This window comes from Nomascus leucogenys, chromosome 17 (assembly GCF_006542625.1).
Source record: "Nomascus leucogenys isolate Asia chromosome 17, Asia_NLE_v1, whole genome shotgun sequence".
Classification (NCBI taxonomy): Eukaryota; Metazoa; Chordata; class Mammalia; order Primates; family Hylobatidae; genus Nomascus; species Nomascus leucogenys.
In genome coordinates this window covers 40,020,614-40,045,892 of record NC_044397.1, presented here as the reverse complement: position 1 = coordinate 40,045,892, position 25,279 = coordinate 40,020,614, and the positions used below count along the sequence as shown (strand labels likewise).

General features: G+C 46.9%; 3 protein-coding genes and 1 pseudogene across 3 annotated transcripts; 3 read left to right on the top strand and 1 right to left on the bottom strand.

Annotated features, from left to right (window-relative positions):
• The first annotated feature begins 8 nt into the window (after positions 1-8).
• On the top strand, positions 9-12,098 carry LOC115830891 (cohesin subunit SA-3-like). The gene is made up of 4 exons (XM_030796312.1): positions 9-186; positions 5,268-5,377; positions 9,327-9,423; positions 11,770-12,098. The coding sequence occupies exons 1-3, from the start codon at positions 15-17 to the stop codon at positions 9,405-9,407; spliced, it is 363 nt and encodes a 120-aa protein (XP_030652172.1). The 5' UTR covers positions 9-14; the 3' UTR covers positions 9,408-9,423; positions 11,770-12,098.
• Positions 10,733-11,754, bottom strand: LOC115830892 (annotated as a pseudogene).
• A 14-nt stretch (positions 12,099-12,112) lies between the features above and the next one.
• On the top strand, positions 12,113-13,462 carry LOC100594106 (putative STAG3-like protein 4; the record flags this gene model as incomplete). Its single annotated transcript, XM_030795602.1, has 2 exons — positions 12,113-12,329; positions 12,745-13,462. Coding segments are annotated over 2 exons (471 nt in total), but the record flags the coding sequence as incomplete, so codon positions are not given.
• A 7,361-nt stretch (positions 13,463-20,823) lies between these two features.
• On the top strand, positions 20,824-25,022 carry LOC115830814 (speedy protein E2B-like; the record flags this gene model as incomplete). The annotated part of the gene is made up of 4 exons (XM_030795601.1): positions 20,824-21,019; positions 22,000-22,167; positions 23,536-23,594; positions 24,795-25,022. Coding segments are annotated over 4 exons (651 nt in total), but the record flags the coding sequence as incomplete, so codon positions are not given.
• Positions 25,023-25,279: the final 257 nt, after the last annotated feature.

Genomic DNA, 25,279 nt, shown 5'->3' with positions numbered 1-25,279 from the left:
GGGTCAGAAGGGAGATGGCCGCCTTCCGTCGTGGTCTCAGACGGTTCCGCCACGCCGATGTACCGGGTAAAGCCTTATCACGGGCGCGGCGCGCCTCTCCATGTGGAGCTTCCTACCCGCAGGTACCGGCTCCCCGACGTGCAAGCCAGGAGCGGCAGCCCAGTGGCCGGCGTTGGCCACCTGCAGGTAGGAGCGCGGGCCTCCCCCCCCCACACCCCGCCCAGTGCGCACGCGCGGCGGCCAGCTGCTGGCCCGAGTCCCCCCGGGCCAGAACGAGTGTGTCCCACCAGGTTCGCGGTCTCACCCTGGCATCTATGCCGGCCGGCCAGGGACTCACCCAAACGTTTATGTTTTAAAAGATTTATTCTGGCCCGTCGCCGTGGCTCACGCCTGTAATCTCAGCACTTTGGGAGGCCCAAGCAGGCGGGTCACCTGAGGTCAGGAGTTCGAGACCAGCCTGGCCAACATGTTGAAACCTCGTCTCCACTAAAAATACAAAAATTAGCCGGGCGTGTGGCGGGCGCCTGTAATCCCAGCCACTCAGGAGGCTGAGGCAGGAGAATCGTTTGAACCCTGGAGGCGGAGTTTGCAGTGAGCTGAGATCGAGCCATTGCACTCGAGCCTGGGCAACAAGAGTGAAACTGTGTCTCAAAAAAACAAAAATAAGTTTTATATATCTTTCCTGGTCGGGCGGTGGTTCACGCCTGGAATCTCAGCGCTTTGGGAGACCGAGGCGGGAGGATTGCTTGAGTCCTGAGAGTTTGAGACCAGCCTGAGCAACATAGTGAGACCCTTGTCTCTTTTTTTTTTTTTTTTTTTTTTTTTTTGAGTTGGATTCTAGCTCTGTCGCCCAGGCTGGAATGCAGTGGCCTGATCTCTGCTCACTGCAAGCTCCGCCTCCCGGGTTCACACCATTCTCCTGCCTCAGCTTCCCGAGTAGCTGGGACTACAGGCGCCCGCCACCACACCCGGCTAATTTTTTATTTTGTATTTTTAGTAGAGACAGGGTTTCACCGTGTTAGCCAGGATGGGCTCCATCTCCTGACCTTGTGATCCACCCGCCTCAGCCTCCGAAAGTGCTGGGATTACAGGCCTGAGCTACCGTGCCCGGCCACCTTGTCTCTATTTTTTAAATATTTTATTTAAAATAAAAATTATGCATATTTTTTCTTTTTTTTGTTTTTGCATATGGCTGCTTAAACATGTTAGTTCAGAGAGTCCACACTCTGAAAAGTGAATAGCACATAAATGCTCATTTTGAGGAATTGTAAAGCGAACCCCAGGGTCACCACTTCCCAGGTTGACACACAATGTCACCGCTCCATTCTTTCCACTTAAATCTTCCCCCCCAATCCCCCCCAGGTCCTGATTTTTATGGTAATTATGTCCTGCTTGTGTCTATTATTTTGTCAACTAAGTATCCCTAAACAATATAGTCTGGGTTTTTGTTTGTCTTTTTTTGTTTTTTTAAGACACCATCACCCAGGCTGGAGTGCAGTGGCGTGATCTCGGCTCACTGCAACCTCTGCCTCCCGGGTTCAAGCAGTTCTCCCGCCTCAGCCTCCTGAGTAGCTGAGATTACAGGCGCTGTCCACTGCACCCGGCTAATGTTTGTATTTTTAGTAGAGACGGGGTTTCACCATGTTGGCCAGGCTGGTCTCGAACTCCTGACCTCAAGCGATCTGCCCGCCTCGACCTCCCAAAGTGCTGGGATTACAAACATGAGCCACTGGTGCCCAGCCTTGCCTTCTTTTTTGTAGACATTATTTTAGAAGTCATTTTATTGTGAGTAACAACGGAAGTATTCATTTTCTCTGTAGTATACTGTTCTTTTTTTTTTTTTTGAGACAGAGTCTTGCTCTGTCACCCAGGCTGGAGTACAATGGTGCGATCTCGGCTCACTGCAACCCCCGCCTCCTGGGTTCAAGCGATTCTTCTGCCTCAATCTCCCGAGTAGCTGGGACTACAGGCGCGTGCCACCACGCCTGACTAATTTTTGTATTTCTAGTAGAGATGGGGATTCACCATATTGGCCAGGCTGGTCTCGAACTCCTGACCTCAAGTGATTCACCTCCCTGAGCCTCCCAAAGTGCTGGGATTGCAGGCGTGAGCCACCGCACCCAGCGTTGTTTCAAGCATTTGGGGATCAATTGCAGGGACCTATTGGATTATGGGGAAAATGAGATGGTTCTACTCCTGTATTTTAAAGTCTTCTTTTTCCTTTTGGTTTCTTTACTTTGTAGTTAAGGCATTGCAGACTTGCATCCTATAATGTCTTCTTTTATTTTTTATTTTTTTAGTTTTTATTTTTTGAGACAGAGTCTCACTCTGTCACCCAGGCTGGAGTACAGTGGTGTGATCATAGCTCACTGCAGCTTTGAACTCCTGGACTCAAGCAGTCCTCCCACCTCAGCCTCCTGAATAGCTGAATACAGGCATGCGCTACCACACCTGGCTAATTAGTAGTATTATTTTTTTTTTGTAGAAATGAGGTCTTGCTATATTGCCCGGGCTGGTCTTGAACTCCCAGGCTCAAGCCATCCTCCTGCCTTGGGCTCCCAAAGTGCTGGGATTATAGGCATGAGCCAGGGTACCCAGCCTTTGTCTTAGTTTTTGGTCCTCCTTACCTGATCCTAGACTTCTAGAACCATTCCCTTGGAAAGAAAGGGACTGGTCAGGGCTGGGGATGGAGAAGCGCTGTGGTAGGAGCCCTTTCTTCTCTTTCTCTCCCCAGCTGGATCGCCAAACCTACCCTGCGGTCCTCATCTTCCTGGCCCCCTAGCTCCTCCTCTCCGTGCATGTCTTCCCCACTGCAGAGAGCTGCGGGAGGTACCAAGAGGGCCTCGTCTGCATCTTCTAGTTCCTCTGTCAGTCTACCCTTCGATGACAGGGACTCAAACCATACCTCAGAGGGGTAAGTAGATGTTGCATTGTGTGGCCACTTCCTGTGTCCGTGGCAGCCTTCCCCCTCTCGTTTTCCCACATTGATGGTAATATGCGTGGGACTGTGTGTAAACACAAGAAGTGCTATACGCGTTCAGCACAGTGGCACCCTCCCTCCAGCTCCAGGTGTTTTTTCTGGTGGTCCTAGATGTTGCAGACATCAAAATAGTAGTACATCCTGTTTTGTGTTTGTTTTTTTGAGATGGAGTCTCACCCTGTCACCCAGGCTGGAGTGCAGTGGTGTGATCTCAGCTCATTGCAACCTCCGCGTCCTAGGTTCAAGCACGTCCTGTTTTTTTTTGTTTTGTTTTTTTTTTTTTGTTTGTTTTTTTTTGAGATGGAGTCTCGCTCTGTCGCCCAGGCTGGAGTTCAGTGGCGCAATCTCGGCTCACTACAAGCTCCGCCTCCCGGGTTCACGCCATTCTCCTGCCTCAGCCTCTCCGAGTAGCTGGGACTACAGGCGCCCGCCACCACGCCCGGCTAATTTTTTGTATTTTTAGTAGAGACGGGGTTTCACCGTGGTCTCGATCTCCTGACCTCGTGATTCGCCCACCTCGGCCTGCCAAAGTGCTGGGATTACAAGCGTGAGCCACCGCGCCCGGCCCGCACGTCCTGTTTTTAATCCATCATCCATGTTGTCTAAACCTCTCTTAAACACATTTCTGTGTTCAGCATGTACAACCCCTGGTGGGGGCTGGGAGGCGGCAGATCGGGGAGTAAAGAGTTCTTTATTTGTTGCCTGGTCAATTGTATATACTTTTTAGCTGGTGTGCCCTAGTTCTCCTACTTGGGGATTTTGTAAACAGGTCTGTATCCTTATTTATTACCATATATGAGTTTATTCTGTGTAGGTTATAATAATATATCTTGGTTTTTTATCTTTCCGGAAGGAAAAAAGCTAATTTCACACAGGTCTGCTTTATCCCCTGGCTGTTTTTATTGGCTTTCTCTGAATCATTTCTGTTTCTGTCAGTGCTGCTGTGGGGGACCCGATTATATCAATGTTATAAACTTGAATTGATAAGACATGTGGTTGATGTTTCACGGGGTGAAATTTAACTCTAGGTCCATATTACTCTCCCATTTATGGATGAGTGATGGATGACTTCCTGAGACATGATTATTTTTCTCTACAAAGAGCAGTGATCTCTCTACCTGCTAAGGGAGTAGCATTTGATTCTCTTCTTCGGAGAGAATGCTAGGAAGGGTTGTCTTTCCCGTGCCTCATTTCCTGGTTCTTCGTCTCCATTGCTTTCATGTGAAAGTTTTCCTTTAAGACTTTGTCCCGGCTGGGTCTGGTGGCTCACGCGTGTAATCCCAACACTTTGGGAGGCCAAGGCAGGTGGATCACCTGAGGTCAGGAGTTCGAGACCAGCCTGGCCAACACAGTGAAACACCTGTAATCCCAGCTACTCGGGAGACTGAGGCAGGAGAGTTGCTTGAACCTGGGAGGCGGAGGTTGCAGTGAGCCGTGATCACACCATTTCACTCCAGCCTGGGTGACAGGAGTGAAACTCTGTCTCAAAAAAACAAACAAAAAAAGACTTTGTCCCAACTTCCTACTACCAATAAGCTCATTTTTTCTTAAAATCTGAATATGTTTTTCTCATGGAGTTGGGGTGCGGTGAGAGACAGAGAAACTATAATTCATTAGCCTTTTATATGGAGGGAATAGGGTGGTTATATTTAAAGGGAACCGTACTTTCTCACAGGAATGCTGACTGTTAGGTGATGAAGGCAGTAACTTTAAAGACAGCTTGAATCACAGTGTGAAGAAGAAAGCAAAACGACCACTGAAAGCAACGCCAGTGAGTCAGCCAGTTTTCTTCTGTTTTTGAATCTTGTGGGGGAAGCAGCCCAGCTACTCAGGAGGCTGAGGCAGGACGATAGCGTGAACCCAGGGGGCAGAGCTGGCAGTGAGCTGAGATCGCGCCACGGCACTCCAGCCTGGGCGATAGAGCGACACTCCGTCTCCAAAAAACAAAAAAAAAACAAAAAAACCTAAAAGAGGTTCAGGTGATATGGTTGATAAAGAACAAGATTTACAAAGTATTAAGGGACGGAAATAGGAAGAAGAGAAATTTTGAAGAGAAAAGGACCTTAGGATTTACGGATACAGGAAGGGGACTGAAGGACTTTTTCTTTTTTAAGGGAAAAAGTTAATAAACTTCATAACAGTATAAAAATCAATTCAGGACTGAGTCTAACTCAGACTCTGCTGTGGAATTGGCAGCGTAAGCCTACTTGTGTGATAATGATGAAACCAAGTGTTAATGTCACTGTTACCTTTTTCTTCATATTTCTGATCTTTTTATACATATTAGGTGGCATCCAAAGAAAGGCCCGAATGGTGCGTCGTCATAGCCGGAAACAGTCAGAGCCACCAGCCAATGATCTTTTCAATGCTGTGAAAGCCACCAAAAGTGACATGCAGGTAAAGCAGTGTCTTACCTCTGTTGATACCATCTCACTTTTTGTAAGGTGGTAAGGACAAGTGTCTACAAACTTGATTTGATGTGAACATTTTAGTGAGTGTAACATATCAAGAAAGATAAGATTATAGAGTGAATTCTTGGAGTGACAGAAGGGTAACCTTGAATGAGAGAGCAAGTTTTTTTTTTTTTTTTTTGAGACAGAGTTGCTTTCTGTTGCCCAGGCTGGAGGGCAGTGGCACAGTCTCGGCTCACTGCAGTCTCTACCTCCTGGGTTCAAGCGAGTCTCATGCCTCAGCCTCCCAAGTAGCTGGGATTACAGGTGCATGCCACCACGCCCAGCTAATTTTTGTATTTTTAGTAGAGATGGGGTTTCGCTGGTCTCTGACTCCTGACCTCAGGTGATCCGCCCTCCTCGGCCTCCCAAAGTGCTGGGATTACAGGCGTGAGCCACAGCACCTGGCTTTGAGAGAGCGTGTTCTTTTCTTAAAGGTATCACAGGAGTGATTATGCTTTTGTTAATTGATGGAGCAGGTGAGGAGAGTCATTGCATGACATGGGAAGGAAGCTTGGATGTGGGTGGCACCTTGTTCACCCATGTTATTTTTTAGCTCCATCTTGACAATTATACTTAATTATTTTTTCCCTCTGTTTCTTTTTTTATAATTTTATTGAAGTTCTAATATCCAAAAGTGTACAAAGCTTCTATGTAGTTTAAAAAATAAAAATGAAATGATCACCCAGATCTCTAGCCCCAGCTCAAGAAGTGAAACATTAATAGTGCTGTAGAGATCCTTTGTGTACCTTCTTTCAACCCTACCTCACGGTCCCCTTATTACCCATAGGTAAACACCAGGGTGAACTTTGTGTTAATCTTTCTCATCTTTCATTATAGTGTTACCACTATGAATGTGTTCTTTAATTATGTAAATGAATCCATTTTTCAGGCTTCTGTGATTTAATTATTTCAGTTAACATTGAGATTTATCCCCATTAATATGTAATTTTATAGTTTCTGGGAAAATATTGAAGGTTTTCAAACATACAGAAGTTTGCTAGTTATATTTTCGTTATTTGATTTCTAACTTAGTCGTGTTGTATTCAGGGAATGTGGTGTTTGAAGTTTATGTAGGGGCTGGGCACAGTGGCTCACACCTTTGATCCCAGCACTTGGGGATGCTGAGGCAGGCAGATCTCTTGAGGCCAGGAGTTCGAGACCAGCCTGGCCAACATGGGGAAACCGTCTCTACTAAAAATAAAAAAATTAGCTGCGTGTGGTGGCGTTTGTCTGTAATCCCAGCCACTTGGGAGGCTGAGGCATGAGAATTGCTTGAACCCGGGAGGCGGAGGTTGCAGTGAGCTGAGATTGTGCCACAGCACTCCAGCCTGGATGACAGAGTGCGACTCTGTCTCAAAAAAAAGAAAAAAAGAAATTTATGGAGATTTAGCCTTATGGCCTAGTAGCCTGGTATTGAGTTGGTACATTCGTTTTATCTTTTCTGTTTCTTTTTCCCCCTTTGCTTGCTTTCCTTTGGATTTCTTGTCTTCTGCAAGGACCTGAGCACATTTTAATTCCAGTTGTCTTTTCCACCTTACATGCAGTTGTACAGTGTGTTAGTTTTCTTGCTCTGTCTTGCTCTGTCACCCAGGCTGGAGTGCAGTGATGCGATCTTGGCTCACTGCAACCTCCGCCTCCCAGGTTCACACCATTCTCCTGCCTCAGCCTCCCGAGTAGCTTGGATTACAGGTGCATGCCACCACACCCAACTAATTTTTGTATTTTTAGCAGAGATGGGGTTCCACCATTTTGGCCAGGATGGTCTCGATCTCTTGACCTCGTGATCCGCCCGCCTCGGCCTTCCAAAGTGCTGGGATTACAGGTGCGACCCACTGCGCCCGGCCTTTTATTTCTTTTTTTTTTGAGCCCATTCTCCCCCTCTTTTATTTTTAAAATTTTATTAAACATAGTCATTTTATAATCTATGATAGATGATTATCTAAAGTCTTTGTGAATATGATTCTGTCAGTGCCTTGTTTCTTTATATGTTTTACTAGGTTTTATTGTGAGCCACTCATTTTCCCTGGAGTTCTTATGTGCTGGAATTCTTTGGGGGCCTAGGTCAAAGGTGGGTTTTTAAGAGAGGAACCTGCTTTTGCTTTGACAGTTGCCTGGGGACACTCCAGAATCACTTTTTTTTTGTTTTTTTTTTTGAGACAGGGTCTCATTCTTTCTAGGCTGGAATGCAGTGGTGCTATCACAGCTCCCTGCTGTTTTGACCTCTTTCAGTGGCGAGGTGGTGACCCTCCCACCTCAGCGTCTCGAATAGCTGGGACTATAGGCATGTGCCACCATGCCTGACTAATTATTCTGTTTTTGGTAGACCAGCCTGGGCAACATGAGTTTCACTTTACTTGGGTTACTGCTTCCAGCCTGCATCACTTTTAATTATCTGAATGATTATTCTGGGCTGGGTGTGGTGGCTCATGCCTATAATCCCAGCACTTTGGGAGGCTAAGGTGGGCCTCACTTGAGGTCAGGAGTTCGAGACCAGCCTGACCAATATGGTGAAACCCTGTCTTGGCCGGGCGCGGTGGCTCACGCTTGTAATCCCAGCACTTTGGGAGGCCGAGGCGGGCGGATCACGAGGTCAGGAGATCGAGACCATGGTGAAACCCCGTCTCTACTAAAAGTACAAAAAAAAAAAAAAATTAGCCGGGCGTGGTGGCGGGCGCCTGTAGTCCCAGCTACTCGGAGAGGCTGAGGCAGGAGAATGGTGTGAACCCGGGAGGCGGAGCTTGCAGCGAGCCGAGATCGCGCCACTGCACTCCAGCCTGGGTGAGAGAGCGAGACTCCGTCTCAAAAAAAAAAAAAAGAAATCCTGTCTCTACTAAAAATACAAAAATTAGCCATTAGCCAGGTGTGGTGGCGCACACTGGTAATCCCAGCTCCTCGGGAGGCTGAAGCAGGAGAATGCTTGAACCTGGGAGGTGGAGATTGTAGTGAGCTGAGATTGCGCCATTGCACTCCAGCTTGGCCTACAGAGTGAGACTGTCTCAAAAAAAAAAAAGGAAAAGAAAAAAAGATTATGCTGATCATGTATGTGGTGTGAATCTTGACTGCAAATCCAGATCTGAGGGCTCGCTATGGTTATGAATTCTCAAGGAGGAGTTATTTTTTTTTCCCTCCACTGCACCCTCGGGTCATAACAAACTAGTTTTCTTGCTGTCGCCATCTGCCCTGTAGGTTTGGTGTTCAATCTCACTTCCTTGAGGATCTGACTCTTTGCAGGACCCAGCTTTATTTAGGTGCCTCTTCTTGGACTATTCGTCTTGGAAGAAGCTTAGGCTCTACCTCCTGTGCTCTGCACTCCATGCAGCCATCTGGATACAAAGTCAGGGTCCCCAGAGATTAATGAAACCTTTAGGGCAAAAGTCAGTTTACTTACCTCCCAGGGTTGCTACTTACTTACACCTCATTTTTGGCCTATATGAAATTTTACCTTTCATTCTAGTTCACCAGTACATTGTGAAAGATGTTTTAAATGTTTTTTTTGTTTTGTTTTGTTTTGTTTTTTGAGATGGAGTCTCGCTCTGTCGCCCAGGCTGGAGTGCAGTGGCGCAATCTCGGCTGACTGCAAGCTCCGCCTCCCGGGTTCACGCCATTCTCCTGCCTCAGCCTCTCCGAGTAGCTGGGACTACAGGCGCCCGCCACCACGCCCGGCTAATTTTTTGTATTTTTAGTAGAGACGGGGTTTCACCGTGGTCTCGATCTCCTGACCTCGTGATCCGCCCGCCTCGGCCTGCCAAAGTGCTGGGATTACAAGCGTGAGCCACCGCGCCCGGCTTAAATGTTTTACAGAAGTTTAGATGGTTCAACTGGGAAGATCAGATAGGATTTCTGTTCTGTTGTATTGCCAGAAGTGGAAGTCATCTACATTTTTTTTTTCCTAGTCTTTGGTAGATGAGTGGCTGGATAGCTACAAGCAAGACCAGGATGCCGGATTTCTGGAGCTTGTTAACTTTTTCATCTGATCTTTTGGATGTAAAGGTGAGGAAACTCCCCCTTTCTAAGTCCCAGCCTTTTGTTCCTATGTTATGAAATTCTTTCTCCATTTAGATAAGTAGAATTAGACATTTCCTAAATAAAGGAAGATAGTAAAGCATTAGAAAAATTTTACTTATTTAGGCTGAGCACTGTGACTCACGCCTGTAATCCCAGCACTTTGGGAAGCTGAGGCGGGTGGATCACTTGTGGTCAGGAGTTGAAGACCAGCCTGGGCAACATGATGAAACCCCTACTAAAGTACAAAAAATTTTCTGGGTATGGTGGCTCATGCCTGTAGAATTGCTTGAACCCAGGAGGTGCACGTTATAGTGAGCCGGGATAGCGCCCCTGCACTCCAGCCTGGGCGACAGAGCCAGACTGTCTTCAAAAAAAAAAAAAAAGGGAAAAAAAAAGAGAAAAGTTTCACTTCTTTAACTAAATTTTTTATCGATAAATACGGGAAGTGATCCAGTAGGGAACTATGTTGGTTTAGAGGGAAGACACTTTGGGGAAAAGGAAATAATCATGCTTATGTTATGGCACAAATTTGAAGACACTCTTTAGTCTTTCTAGCTGCAATAGTCTGTTATTTTCTTACTCTTTATTTCCCAGCTACTTTGCCCATATTTCTCCTCTGTAGCTGTGGTACCCCCATAACTCTTATTGCCATGGCTTAATTTATTGGGACAGATGGTCTCAGTCAGGTTGTATTATATAAGAAATCACAGAATCTGGCTTAGTTTTATTGCTCTCTTTGTTTTTTTTCTGAGACAGAGTCTCACTCTATTGCCCAGGCTGGAGTGCAGTGGCACGATCTGGGCTCACTGCAACCTCTACATCCTGGGTTTGAGTGATTCTCATGCCTCAGCCTCCCAAGTGGCTGGGATTACAAATGTGTGCCACCATATGTGGCTGATTTTTTTTTTTTTTTTTTTTTTTTAGACGGAGTATGGCTCTGTCGCCCAGGCTGGAGTACAGTGGCACAATCTCGGCTCATCACAACCTCCGCCTCCCGGTTTCGAGCGATTCTTCTGCCTCAGCCTCCTGAGTAGCTGGGACTACAGGTGCGCACCACCATGCTCAGCTGATTTTTGTATTTTTAGTAGAGACGGGGTTTCACCATATTGGCCAGGCTAGTCTTGAACTCCTGACCTCGTGATCCGCCCGTCTCAGCCTCCCAAAGTGCTGGGATTACAGGCATGAGCCATCGCGCCTGGCCTGTTTTTTTGTTGTTGTTATTGTTTTGTTTTGTTGTTGTTTATTTTTAGGCACAGGTTTTCACTGCTTGATTCCTTTTTATTTTTTTTTTTTAAACAAATCCTGCCTCAGGTTTATTTGTACAAATAGTGCAGGAGGACACCAGTCCTTCTGTCCTTACGTTGGCAGACAGAGATCTCTACTCTGAAGACTTTGTATAGGCCTGGGCACCTTTGGGAGCCTGAGCTGGAGCTGCAGGCTGGGCCTTCATTTGATCCTTGGCCTTTGGCTGGCACAGTCTGAGCCCCTTGGCATTATGGGCACAAGTATGCTTCTCAAGCTTGGGGTGGGCAGTGTAGGCAAGTGGGCTTAACCTCCTTGGGCTTTACAAGGGGTTCGATAGCCTCGGCATGTACACCCATGGCCCTGGCATTGTTGCCCTGCATCTTTTTTTTTTTTTTTTTTTTTTTTTTTGAGACAGAGTCTCACTTGTTGCCCAGGCTGGAGTGCAATAGTGTGATCTCAGCTCACTGCAACCTCCGCCTCCCAGGTTCAAGCAATTCTCCTGCCTCAGCCTCCCGAGTAGCTGGGATTACAGGCACCCGCCACTACGCCCAGCCCATTTTTTCCATTTTTAGTAGAGAACGGGGTTTCACCATGTTGGCCAGGCCGGTCTCGAATTCCTGACCTCATGATTCGTCTGCCTTGGCCTCCCAAAGTGCTGGGATTACAGGCATGACCAACTGTGCCTGGCCGGCCTGCATCTTCTTTACACCCTTCTTGTTGTGCTTCTTGGCAAAGCACATATTCTTCAGGAACTTGGGGTCCATCCCCTTAAGAGATTTGTATCTTTGTGATTGGGGTTTCTTGATGCCATTTCTGTGCAGTTTTCAGCCTGGTTGTGTGAGGTGTGGTTTTTGGATTTGGCCATGTCTACACCATAACCTGTGGCTCCCTTCCTTTGGGTTTTTAGAGAGATTGCCTTATAGCAGATACATAGTTGGATGTTGGCAGACTGTTGACCAGAGGGTCTTCTGATTCCCCACCTAAGCTCTTTGCACAGTTTCCCTTGCTCATATTCAGGTATACCTGTAAATGATCACAGCATCCTGTTATTTTCCTTGTAAGCACCTCATATCCTTCATTCTTTAGGCACTGTGAGCCCTGAGATGTTCAAGAAGATGTCCAACTCAGAGATCATCCAGCACCTGACAGAGCAATTTAATAAGGTGGAAGAAGACGACCAGGATCTACCCCTCTTATTTCAAAACACAATGCCTATTATCCCCTTCTTTTTGATTCTGTGAAATAGGGTAGCTTTTAGAAGGAGGAATTCAGCCTCTTGGGGGTAAAAGAGAGCTGAATATGCCTCTCAAATTGGGGAGAATACCAGGAAATGAGGTATAACAGAGATATTTTTACTAGACTGTTGGGTTTTGACATCCAAGCCCCTATGACTTCATGGACCTGGTCATAACTTTCCCATCCTTCTCATACATCCTTTTGTAGGACTCGGGACTATCCTCTGACAGCTCCAGGTCCATCCTGGAAGAAGTTCCAGGGCGGCTTCTGTGAGTCTGTGAGGACGTTGGTCTGTTGGTTCCAGTACAGCTTCCTTCATGATGGCTTCCCTATGGACAACCCCATCTGCCTGCTCACTGGCCTCTCAGACTCACAAGTCCACGCCTTCCGTCACACTAGCACCCTGGCTGGCGAGCATTCATTTTTACTCTGGACATTCTCCTGGGGGTTTATAGGGCTTTCCTCTGTTCTCTGATTCAGAGTCTTCTTTCCTACCTGCATCTTGGCTCTTCAAGGCCATGCCTCTTGTATCCTAAACTTCAATCCAGTTTCTCACTAGTGGAGTTTTGAGAAGGGGTAGATCACAGCAACAATTTCCAGGCTTAATATTTTTGTCAGAGCTCACCACTAGGGGTATGCGATGGTTAAAAGAAGACCACAAGAGTTAGAGGGAAACAGTCCACTCCAGGACAGGCAGTCTTAGGATTTTAGGGTCACCCTGCTCTGGCTTCTCATTTTCATTGCCTTTGTTTCCTTCTGTTTTTCCTTCTACTCATCCTCTCTCCTCTGACCTAAATAATGATTTATCTTTTTCCTTACTCAAAGCTATGAAACTGACGACCTCCCTGGTAAGAGTTGCCCTCCAACTGAGTCTGCACCAAGATAACAATGAGCGTCAGTATGAGGCTGAAAGAAACAAGGGGCCAGGGCAGAGGGCACCTGAGCGGCTGGAGAGCCTGTTGGAGAAACGCAAAGAGGTGAGGAGTGTTCCCTGCTGCTTCCTTTCCTTTTTCCCAGCTTGCACCCACTTCTGCCACAGACCCCCTTATCAGGCCCTGGGCAGTCTTTCAAGATCATGAATAATGGAGTCTGGCAGTAGTTTCATAGACCCATCCTGTAAGGGGTCGTTGCGTGCTCAACTTTTTTCTGGGTTGTGGCTCAATAAACAATGTGTAATTTAGAGTTCTCTTGAATTCCACTTTTGCTCAGTTTTTCGTTGTCAGCACTCATTGTCAGGAGTGTTTAAGTGCTGTACCTGCCTGTCATGCAGGGAATTAAGTTTTGACCTACTTGTCAAGTGTGCATTGTGCAAATGACCGCAGGAGTACTAAAAGCCAACCATTGACAAGGGAGGCCACATTTTCAAGGAATGGAAAGAGCACAGGCCTTCCAGTGAACTCCTGGCTTTAAATTCTGTTCCATTTAGTCACTAGCTCCATAGCCTTATGTAACCTCTCTTCAGTGTTCTTTTCCTTAAAAAAGGGATAACCTCACCTTTTTGTGAAGAATAAATGAGATGAGGAGTAAATTGTGTCACTTGGCACATAGTAGATACTTGTTTTATTTCCTTTTAAACTTAAAGATGACCACTGGAGGGCATAAGCCATAGCAAAATATTTGAGACTAATGAAATCTTTTTTCTTTTTGAGACGGAGTCTTGCTCTGTCCCCCCAGGCTGAAGTGCAGTGGCGCGATCTCGGCTCACTGCAAGCTCCGCCTCCCGGGTTCACGCCATTATCCTGCCTCAGTCTCCTGAGTAGCTGGGACTACACGTGCCCGCCAACACGCCCAACTAATTTTTTGTATTTTTAGTAGAGACGGGGTTTCCCTGTGTTAGCCAGGATGGTCTCGATCTCCTGACCTCGTGATCCGCCCACCTCGGCCTCCCAAAGTGCTGGGATTACAGGCTTGAGCCACCGCGCCCGGCCGACACTGATGAAATCTTTAATCAGCTGGGTCTGTCATAAGAGTAACACTACTGATGTTTTCCCCTCACTCTCTGTTAGTGTCTAAGACCCCTCCTATGAGGTTGGCAGGACTCACCATGTCTGACCATACCATTTGGCTGTTTCTCTAGCCTTCACAAAAGATCTCTTCCATTCTAAATCACTAGAGAAGGAAACTTTCTACTTCTCTCATTCTCTTTTGTTATTTTTCATTGTCAGGTTGATCTTAAAAGGTTATGTGTATTAATCTATTCTGGATTTTAAATTATGTACACTAGTGCGAATCTTTTTCTTTTTTTTTTTTTTTTTTTTTTTTTTTGGCTTCTCTGGGCTCTTGCTTAATCAGTTATCATTATAATTCCCCCATTTTATCCTTAATTTCTTCCTCCTCACTATTTTCTTCTCTCCACTTATAAATGTATATAGGCTCTTGAATCTTTATTTCACTCTGCTCCTCTGTGAGTTACTCTTTTTTCCATCCTTCCTTTTAGGGTAGTATTTCCTTACTTCCTTAATGTCCAACTAACTGAATCCTTTTTGCTACCAAGCTCATTTCCCCATTTTTCTTTGAAACTGTTCTTTCCAAACCAATGACTTCCTAATTCCTAAAGCCAGTAGCCTTTTCTCAGTCTCCCTTTCCCAAATATTTCACATATTTGCTTCACCTATTTTTTCTATTTTACTGTAAAATATGGACATATAGGTACTTCAGCCCTAAAGACTTAAGTATGTCCTGTGGAAAATGATATGTTCTTACATAATTGAGGAGGTGGGGTCTGTTGTCCTAAAGAATGTTCCCTTTCTCCTTGTAATTCTGTTTCTTTGGTATCTACTGTTCATGTGATCCAGGACTTTTCAACAATGGCACTATGGACGTTGGGGGGCTGTGCTGCCATGGTAGGATATTTAGCAGCATCTCTGGCCTTTATCTACTAGATAGATACCAGTAGTACCCTGCTCCCCCACCAAGTTGTGGCAGCCAAAAAAACGTTTAGACACTGCTAAATCTCCCCTGGGGAACAGAATTAGCCTCAGTTGAGAACCCCTGAATTAATTCCTTTCTTTTCATTTTTGCTAGTTCCACTTCTATTAAACAACCTGCACTTACTAAAAATTTGTTTTCCAAATTGTTAGAAACATATACAGGCATCACACCTCGAAGATCTTGCAGGTTCAATTCTAGACCACCACAATAAAGTGAATATTGAAGTACAGTGAGTCACACAATCAAAAAATCAAAGTTTTTATTTCTCAGTGCATATGAAAGTTATGTTTACACTGTAGTCTGTTAAGTGTGCAAGACTATTGTCTGAAAAACAGTGTATGTACCTTAATTTAAAAATATTTTATTGCTAAAAAATGCTAATGGCAATCTGAACCTTTAGCGAGTTACGTCTTTTTGTTGGTGGAGGGTCTTGCTTCCATGCTGATGGCTGCTGACGGATCAGGGTAGTGGTTGCTGAAGGTTAGGGTGGCTGTAGCAATTTCTTAAAATAAGACAACAGTGAAGTTTGCTGCATCTGTTGACTCTTCCTTTTACAAAAGATTTCTCTGTAACATGAAATGCTGTTTGATGACATTTTAACCACGATAGAAATTCTTTCAAAACAAGAGTCAATTCTCTGAAGCCCTGGTGCTGCTTTATCAGCTGAGTTTAGGTCATAGTCTGAATCTCTTGTTGTCATTTCAACAATATTCGCAACCTCTTCACCAGGAATAGATTCGATTTGAGGAAACCGCTTTTCCTTGCCCATCCATAAGAAGCAATTCCTTATTTGTTCAAGGTCATGAAATTGCAGCAATTCAGCCACACCTTCAGTCTCTACTTCTAGTTCTCTTGCTGTTTCCACCGCATCTGTAGTTACTTTCTTTACTGAAGTCTTAAACCTCTCAAAGTCATCCGCGAGGGTTAGAATCAACTTAAGTCTTGTTAATGTTGATATTTCGACCTCCTCCCATGAACCACAAATGTTCGTTATGGCTTTTAAAATGGTGAATCCCGGCCAGGCACAGTGGCTCACACCTGTAATCCAAGCACTTTGGGAGGCCGAGGCAGGTGGATCACGTGAGGTCAGGAGTTTGAGACCAGCTTGACCAACATGGCAAAAACCCATCTCTACTAAAAATACAAAAATAAGCTAGGTGTGGTGGTGCATGCTTGTAATCCCAGCTACTTGGGAGGCTGAAGCAGGAGAATTGCCTGAACCCAGGAGGCAAAGGTTGCAGTGAGCCAAGATCGCAGCACTGCACTCTAGCCTGTGCTGCAGAGCAAGACTCTGTCTCAAAAAGAAAAGAAATGATGAAATGAAATGAAATGAAATGAAATGGAATAATGAAATGAAATGAAATGATGAAATGAAATCAATGAAATGAAATGAAATGAAATAATGAAATGAAATGAAATGATGAAATGAAATGAAATGAAGAATCCTTCCCAGACTGGTTGTTGGCTTTTTCTGGTTTTTGTTTTTTGTTTTGAAGACGGGGTCTCGCTCTCTTGCCTAGACCGGAATGCACTGGTGCAGTCATGGCTCACCGCAGCCTCAACCTCTTGTGCTTGAGTGATGTTCCTGCCTTATCCTCCCAAGTATCTGGGACTACAGATTGCACACCACACCTGGCTAGTTTTTGTTTTGTTTCTGTAGAGACAGGGTCTCACTATGCTGCCCAGGCTAGTCTTGAACTCCCGGGCTTAATCAGTCCTCCCACCTCAGCCTCCCAAAAAGTTGGGATTGTAGGCATGAGCCACCATGCCTAACCCCAGGAGGTTTTAAATGGACTTTCTCCAAATCATCAGAGAAATCACTGTGGCAGCTATAGCCTTATGAAATGTATTTCTGGAATAATAAGACTCGAAAGTTGAAATTACTCCTTGTTCCATGGGCTGCACAGTGGATGTTGTGTTAGTGGGCATGAAGAAAGCAACATGGGTCTCCTTGTTCCTCACCAGAGCTCTTGGGTGACCAGGTGCATTGTCACTGAGCAGTAATATTTTGAAAGGAATCTTGTTTTCTGAGCAGTAGGTCTCACCCACGTGCTTAAAATATTCAGGAAACCATGCTGTGAACAGATGTGATATCGGTTAGGCTTTGTTGTTTCATTTATAGAGCATAGGCAGAGTAGATTTAGCATAATTCTTAAGGGCCTTAGGATTTTTAAAATGGTAAATGAGTATTGGCTTCAACTTAAAGTCACCAACTGCATTAGCCCCTAACAAGGAGTCAGGCTGGCCTTTGACACTTTGAAGCCAGGCATTGACTTCTCCTCAATAGCTGTGAAAGTCCTAGATGGCGTTTTCCAATATAAGGCAGTTTAGTCCACACTGAAAATTCATTGTTTGATGTAGCCACCTTCATCAATGATCTTAGCTAGATTTTCTTGATAACTTGTTGCTTCTCTATCAGTATTTGCTGCTTCATCTTGTACTTGGATGTTATGGAGAGAGCTTCTTTCCTTAAACCTCATGAACTAACTTCTAGCTTCAAACTTTTCTTCTGTGGCTTCCTTACTTTGCTCAGCCTTCACAGAATGGAAGACAGCTAGGACATTGATCTGGATTGGGATTTGGCCGAAAGGAATGTTGTGGCTGGTTTGATCTTCTGTTCCGACTACTAAAACTGTCTATATCAGCAATAAGACTGTTTAACTTTCTTACCCTTTGTGTGTTTACTGGAGTAGTGTTTTTAATTTCTTTCAAGAATTTTTCTTTTGCATTCACAACTTGGCTGTTTGGCACAAGAGGCCTAGCTATTGATTGGCCTGTCTTGGCTTTCAACTAAGCTTAATCATTTCTTTTTTTTTTTTCTCTTTTTGAGACAGTGTCTTGCTTTGTTGCCCAGGCTAGAGTGCAATGGCGTGATCTCGGCTCACCGCAACCTCTGCTTCCCTGGTTCAAGCGATTCTCCTGCCTTAGCCTCCTGACTATCTGGGATTATAGGCGCCCGCCACCGTGCCCAGCTAATTTTCTATTTTTAGTAGAGACAGGGTTTCGCCATGTTGGTCAGGCTGGTCTCAAACTGACCTCAAGTGATATGCCCACCTTAGCCACCCAAAGTGCTGGGATTATGGGTGTGAGCCACCATGCCTGGACTCTAAGCTTAATCATTTCTAGCTTTTGATTTAAAGTCAGAAACATGTGACTCTTCCTTTCATTTGGACACTTAAGAGGGTTATTAATTGACCTGATTACAATATTTTTGTGTCTCAAGGAATGAATAGGGAGGCCTGAGGGGAGAGAGAGAGAGAGAGAGAGAGAGAGAGACAGGGAAACTCTTGTTGGTAGAGTAGTCAGAACACAGACAACGTTTGTTAAGTTTGCCATCTTACATGGGCACGGTTCGTGGTACCCCAAAACAGTTACAGTAGTAACTGCTGGGTGTGATGGCCCATGCCTGTAATCCCAGCATTTTGGGAGGCCAAGGCGGGTGGAGCCCTTGAGGTCAGGACTTCAAGACTGGGCTGGGCAACATGGCAAAACCACTTCTTTACAAAAAAATACAGAAATTACCTGGGAATGGTGACACACGTCTGTAGTTGCAGCTACTTGGGAGGCTGAGGGGGGAGGATCACTTGAGCCCAGGAAGTTGAGGCTGCAGTGAGCCGTATTTGCACCATTGCACTCCAGCCTGGGTGACAGAGTGAGAACCTGCCTCTGACAAAAAAAAAAAAAAAAAAGTTATTTTTCTCCACTAAGACTTGGAATGATTTGTTGGGTAGCAGTGGATATAGCTGAGACATCCCCGCAGCCCTCACCTTCTTTTACTGTGTGGGTGTACCCAATCTCTGGCTTCTAATGTCAAGGGCCTCCAACTTGACACTTCCAGCTCAGAGTATGTTCTTAAGGCCCTGCCTCACTTATAGAACTTCCTAGTGGTTAGCTATGATGCATGGCAAACACACCTGACAACAGTAACATCAGCATACCTTGAAAATGACCCCATGGTCTAAGAAGAGTATGTGTTGAAAGTTCTAAGCTAAGGAATCCAGGAGTGGCCAACCCAGAGATTCTTTTCTTATCTATGAGGAACATCTGAACCCCTGGACCATCTAGGGGATGGTGGCCTTTGTTTGGGGTTCAATGAAGGTTGCCAGAGGGAGGGTGCTGGGGGAGGGTGCTAAGTGGAAATGCTCTACAAACTGTATGCTTTTTTTTTTTTTTTTTTTGAGACAGAGTCTCACTCTGTCGCCCAGGCTGGAGTACAGTGGCGCGATCTCGGCTCACTGCAAGCTCTGCCTCCCGGGTTCACGCCATTCTCCTGCCTCACCCTCCCGAGTAGCTGGGACTGCAAGGCACCTGCCACCACACCCGGCTAATTTTTTGTATTTTTAGCAGAGACGGGGTTTCACCGTGTTAACCAGGATGATCTCCATCTGACTTTGTGATCCGCCCAACTTGGCCTCCCAAAGTGCTGGGATTACAGGTGTGAGCCACCGTGCCTGGCCAACCGCATGCTTTTTGTAAGCAGGAGTGGTTCTCTTGTTCCGCCTGCCATGTCTGGACTACCCTATAAGTCCCCTCAATAAACCCTATGTCTTGCCTGCTGGCCAGGCATGATGGTTCATGCCTGTAATCCAAGCACTTTGGGAGGCCAAGATAGGCAGATCACTTGGGGTCAGGAGTTTGAGACCAGCCTGGCCAACATGGTGAAAACTCCATCTCTACTAAAAATACAAAAAAAAAAAAATTAGCTGGGTGTTGTGGCATGCACCTGTAATCCCAGCTACTTAGGGGGCTGAGGCAGAAGAATCTCTTGAACTGGGGAAGCAGAGGTTGCAGTGAGCTAAGATCATGCCATTGCACTCCAGCCTGGGCAACTAGACTCTGTCTCAAAAAAGAAAGAAAGAAACAAACAAAAACCGGCCAGGCACAGTGGCTTATGCCTGTAATCACACACACACACACACACACACACACACACACACACACACACATGCCAGGCGTGGTGGCATGTGCCTGTAGTTCCAGCTACTTGGGAGGCTGAGGTGGGTGGATTGCTTGAGGGAAGGAGTTTGAGACAAGCCTGGGTACATAGTGACACCCCATCATCCCCCAAAATCATTTTTCTTTGTTTTAAGGCAGAGCCTCACTCTATTGCCCAGGCTGGAGTGCAGTGGTGTGATCTCACCTCCTTGCAACCTCTGCCTCCCGGGTTCAAGCGATTCTTGTGTCTCAGCCTCCTGAGTAGCTGGGATTACAGGTGTGCACCACCATGCCTGGCTAACTTTTGTATTTTTAGCGGAGATGGGGTTTTGCCATGTTGGTCAGGCTGGTCTTGAACTCCTGGCCTCAAGTGATCCGTCTGCCTTGGCCTCCCAAAGTGCTGGGATAACAGGCGTGAGCCACTGTGCCTAGCCACAATAGATCATTTTGTAAAGGTTAAATTTAACCTCATTTAAGTAATACAGATAAGTCTCATTGAATAATTGAAGCCAGATTGTGAGGTAAAGTCTATTATTATGTGCATTTTAATTCTTAGCATTAATTTTTAGCATTTAATTACAGCCTCATAAGTACAAATAAAAACAGGACTTGCTATTGTTGCCACCTATTTTCTTTAAAGGTGATAAGCAGCATCTTATTTGTGTTAACACAAGTCATCCACATAACAAATATAGATAAGAAAAGTGGCCAGGTGTGGTGGCTCATGCCTCTGCTGGGACAGGGAACAGAGGGATGCGGAGACCCTGAAGATGCTTTTGGACAGTGGTCTCCGGTTAGGACAGTGGCAGGAGATACCATTCACTCAGGGTCTCCAGGACAAGAGATCAGCCTGGCAGTTACATGTGTTTCTTTTCAAACTGGTTGCCAGGTTGGGCTGACCGATGACATCAGAGATTCCGACCTTCCTGATTGGAAGGACCGGACTCTGTGGGCACCTGGAAGTTCAGTTGGTTAACAGCATCTTCTCAGAGCTGATCTCCACTCCTGACTTCTCCCAGCCTCGAGAATTGATAACGCACTTTTCGGGATCCTACCAGTGCCCACGAGAAGGCCACGGACAGAACAGAGACTAGTTTCCGTGAGAGGGGACAGATTATGGGAAACATCATGACCTGGTATCTAGCGCACCCCCAGGATGAGCAGAGCCCCCAGCGGAGCACCTCGGGGTACCCCCTCCAGGAGGTGGTGGATGATAAAGTGTCGGGACCATCAGGTGAGGGGACTGGAGGAAGAAGAGGTGGGATAGGATTGACTAAGACGAAGGAAGGGCACCAGGCACAGTGGCTCACGTCCGTAACCCCAACCCTTTGGGAGGCCGAGGCGGGCCGATCACCTGAGGTCAGGAATTCAAGACCAGCCTGGCCAATATGGTGAAAACCCATCTCTACTAAAAGTACAAAAATTAGCCAGGCGGTAGTGGTGCGCACCTGTAATCCCAGCTAATCAGGAGGTTAAGACAGGAGAATCGCTTGAGCCTGGGAGGAAGAGGTTGCAGTGAGCCGAGATCATGCTACTGCACTCCAGTCTGGGTGAGAGAGAGAGAGACGTTGTGTCAAAAAAAAAAAAAAAAAAAAAAAAAAAGAAGGGTAAGAGGTCAGGAAGGAGAACCTGAGAAGGGCGTGTGGGAAGAATGGAGAAACTCAGGCTGGGTGCAGTGGCTCACACCTGTAATCCCAGCACTTTGGGAAGCCAAGGCAGGCAGATCACTTGAGGCCAGGAGTTTGAGACCAGCCTGGCCAACATGGTGAAACCCCGTCTCTACTAAAAGTACAAAATTGAGCTGGGCATTATGGCAGGCACCTGTAATCCCAGCTACCTGAGAGGCTGAGGCAGGAGAATAACTGGAATCCGTGAGATGGATGTTGCAGTGAGCTGAGATTGCACCACTACACACTAGCCTGGGCGACAAAGCAAGATTCTCTCTCGAAACAAAAAAAAAAAAAAAGGAGGGACTGAGAGAGCCAGGGACCAGGGAAGGACATGAGGCAGTGTTCTGAGGACACAAAGACGGAAGAATGGGGAGGGGAAGGAGCAGCATGTGGGGTTGAGCACAGGAGAAAGTCAGAAAGATGGCTTGGAGAAGGCAGCAGTCTGCGAGGCTGGGGAGGATGGATAGTGGTTTGGGGTTTGGGGTCAGGCTCTAAGATGATCAGTTGCAGAAGCGTTACACGGTGGCCTGGTTTCTTTACTCAGCCCCTGGGGTAGATCACAGCCCCCCAGGTAGGTCCCTTTGCCGGAAAAGGAAGAAGGAGTGGTCGGACGAATCTGAGGAGTCGTCAGAGGAGTCACAGAAGGAACTCAAGCGACAGCGAGTGTTGCTCGTGCTCCCTGAGCACCACGAGGCCTTCAACAGGCTGCTCGGTAGGACACCCCAGAGAGCACCTCCAATCCTGTTCTTCCTAAAAAGAGGAAACTTCCAATAACCACACTTTTCCAATGGGAAAAATATGCCCCCACTACTGGGTGAGCTCTCCATGCGGGAGGACTCTGAAGTGATCACTCATGAGGGACACTTAGGAGACGATAGAGGATTAGGTTAGACTTGATAAAGGTCGGCGCTTGGGATAAGAAAGCTTGGTTTCGGGCCAGGCGCGGTGGCTCCCACCTGAGATCCCAGCACGTTGGGAGGCTGAGGCAAGAGGATTGCTTGAACTCAGGGCTTTGAGGCTGCAGTGAGCTATGACTGCCCCACTGCACTCCAGCCTGGGTGACAGAGCAAAACTCTGTGTCAAAAGAAAAACCAAGGCTGGGCACGGTAGCTCATGCCTGTAGTCCCAGCTACTCGGGAGGCCGAGACAGGAGAATCGCTTAAACCCGGGAGGCAGAGGTTGTAGTGAGCCAACATCACGCCACTGCATTGCAGCCTGGCCCACAGGGCAAGACTGTGTCTCAAAATAAATTAATAAATAAAAAATAAAGAAAAACAAAATCAATAAACAAAAGAAAGTGGTTTCAGCTGTGCCCTCTGAAACTTAATGTCTCTTACTGACTTTTCTAAATCTTTTTTTTGTTTTGTTTTGTTTTGTTTTGTTTTGTTTTGTTTTGTTTTGAGACGGAGTCTCGTTCTGTCGCCCAGGCTGGAGTGCAGTGGCGCAATCTCGGCTCACTGCAAGCTCCGCCTCCCGGGTTCACGCCATTCTCCTGCCTCAGCCTCTCCGAGTAGCTGGGACTACAGGCGCCCGCCACCACGCCCGGCTAATTTCTTGTATTTTTAGTAGAGACGGGGTTTCACCGTGTTAGCCAGGATGGTCTCGATCTCCTGACCTCGTGATCCCCCCGCCTCGGCCTCCCAAAGTGCTGGGATTACAAGCGTGAACCACCGCGCCCGGCCGTGACTTTTCTAAATCTAAGTGTCTCTATCCATAGTGGGGGATACCAAGGCCATGGTCACCTCCTGATGTGACTGTCTCATGAGGAAATGATGGGAATTCCTTTGTGACTCTGCAGTGGTCCCTCCGTGTCTGCTGGAGGGGGTCCTGGCTGATTCCCAGCTCTACATCCTGTAGATTCTCACACCCAGGGCCTCCTTCGGCCTCTTCTCAGGGGATTCTCAGAGCAGGAGCCTCTCTCCCTTGCCTGGTGAAACTCATTCTCCCCTCTCCCATCCACCTCACCCATGGCCACAATCCTGAGACTTCCCCCCGGGAGGCACACTTCTCCTCGCTGCCCTGCTGCTCCCACGGAAACCCTGTCCTGCTTCTCACACTGACGTCTGCTCTCTAATCACAGAGGATCCTGTCATTAAAAGATTCCTGGCCTGGGACAAAGATCTGAGGGTGTCAGACAAGGTAAGGTTCTCCATGTAACTGTGTTCCTGTTCCAACGCACGGCCAGGGGGAGGGCGCAGCTTCCAAACCCACAGTTCTCCCTCCACCACCTCCCACCAGATGCTCCTACAGTTTTTTTTGTTGTTTTTTTTTTTGTGAGACAGAGTCTTGCTCTGTTGCCCAGGCTGGAGGGCAGTGTCTCGATCTTGACTCACTGCAGCCGATGCCTCCCGAGTTCAAGCGATTCTCCTGCCTCAGCCTCCAAGCAGCTGGGATTACAGACGTGAACCACCACGCCTGGCTAATTTTTGTGTTTTTAGTAGAGACGCGGTTTTGCCATGTTGGCCAGGTTGGTCCTGAACACCTGACCTCAGGTGATCCACCCGCCTTGGCCTCCCAAAGTGCTGAGATTACAGACGTCAGCCACTGTGCCGAGCAGCTCCCACGGTCTTGAGTCTCGGCATCCACACATTTCTTTTTCTGAAACAGAGTCCAGCTCTGCTCCCCAAGATGGAGTACAGTGGCATGATCATAGCTCACTCTAATTCTTGGGCTCAAGCAATCCTCTTTCCTTAGCCTCCTGAGGAGCTGGGACTAGGCACATACCACCATGCTCAAGTAATTTTTGAAATATCTTAGAAACAGGGTCTCGCTGTGTTGCCCAGGTTGTTCTCAACTGTTGGGCTCACGTGATTCTCCTGTCTCCACCTCTCAAAGTACTGGGATGACAGGCTTGAGCCGCCACTCCTGGCTATTTTTGTGATTTGTCAGCATCTCCCTCAGGACTCTGCTGGTCTCTTGCAGAGTGAATGAGCGGCCCCTGCCTCTCCTACAGGTCGTTTGGGATCTGAGCCCTCGGCCACAGTCGGGCCGCAGCCCTGAAGCTCCTGACCCCTCTACTCTCAGCTCTTTGGGACAGTTCTCTGCCTGGCACATAAAAGACCCTCCTGACACCAGCCGACTAGATACACCCCCTCCAGAGATCCCATCGGAGCCACCATCCTGGAAGCATCACCAAAAACCCTTCCTCTGGCTTCTCGGATTTGCATCCGACCTTTGAATACCCTCCACCCCGCAATTTCCACATGAGCACAGTCACCCCAACACTGAGGTCCCTTCTCTGATGGGCAACCCCTCCCCAGACCCCCCATTCCACTATCTCCACAATCTTCCTCTCCCAAGATGTGACCTCTCTTCTCTGTGTTCTTTTCTCTCCATCAGTACCTCCTGGCTATGGTCATAGCGTATTTTAGGCGGGCCGGCCTCCGGCTCCTGGCAATACAACGCATTCATTTCTTCCTGGCCTCTGTGGAGTGGTTTGCTACCTCCTATCCGTCAATATCTAATGCCCTGGGACAGCCGGGGAAGTGGGATTCCAGCCTTCATTTATTCTTTCACCTATTTGTCCTCTTTACTCTGTGTATAAAAAACAGGATTATAGCATCTTAGACTGTTGTTTCTAAAAAAGAAACTCAGGCTGCGGTAGTGGCTTACGCCAGTAAATCCCAGCACTTTGGGAGGCGAGGCAAGTGGATTCACCTGAGATCAGGAGTTGGAGACCAACCTGGTCAACGTGGAAACCCCGTCTCTATTAAAAATAGAAAAATTAGCCGGGCGTGGTGGTGTGCACCTGTAATCCCAGCTACTCGGGAGGCTGAGGCAAGAGAACCCCTTGAACCCAGGAGGTGGAGGTTGCAGTAAGCTAA

Coding starts and splice junctions, on each gene's coding strand:
- LOC115830891 (XM_030796312.1), top strand. CDS start 15: ATGGCCGCCTTCCGTCGTGGTCTCAGACGGTTCCGCCACGCCGATGTA. Junction 187..5,267: donor CCGGCGTTGGCCACCTGCAG/GTAGGAGCGCGG, acceptor TATACATATTAG/GTGGCATCCAAAGAAAGGCC. Junction 5,378..9,326: donor CCACCAAAAGTGACATGCAG/GTAAAGCAGTGT, acceptor TTTTTTTCCTAG/TCTTTGGTAGATGAGTGGCT.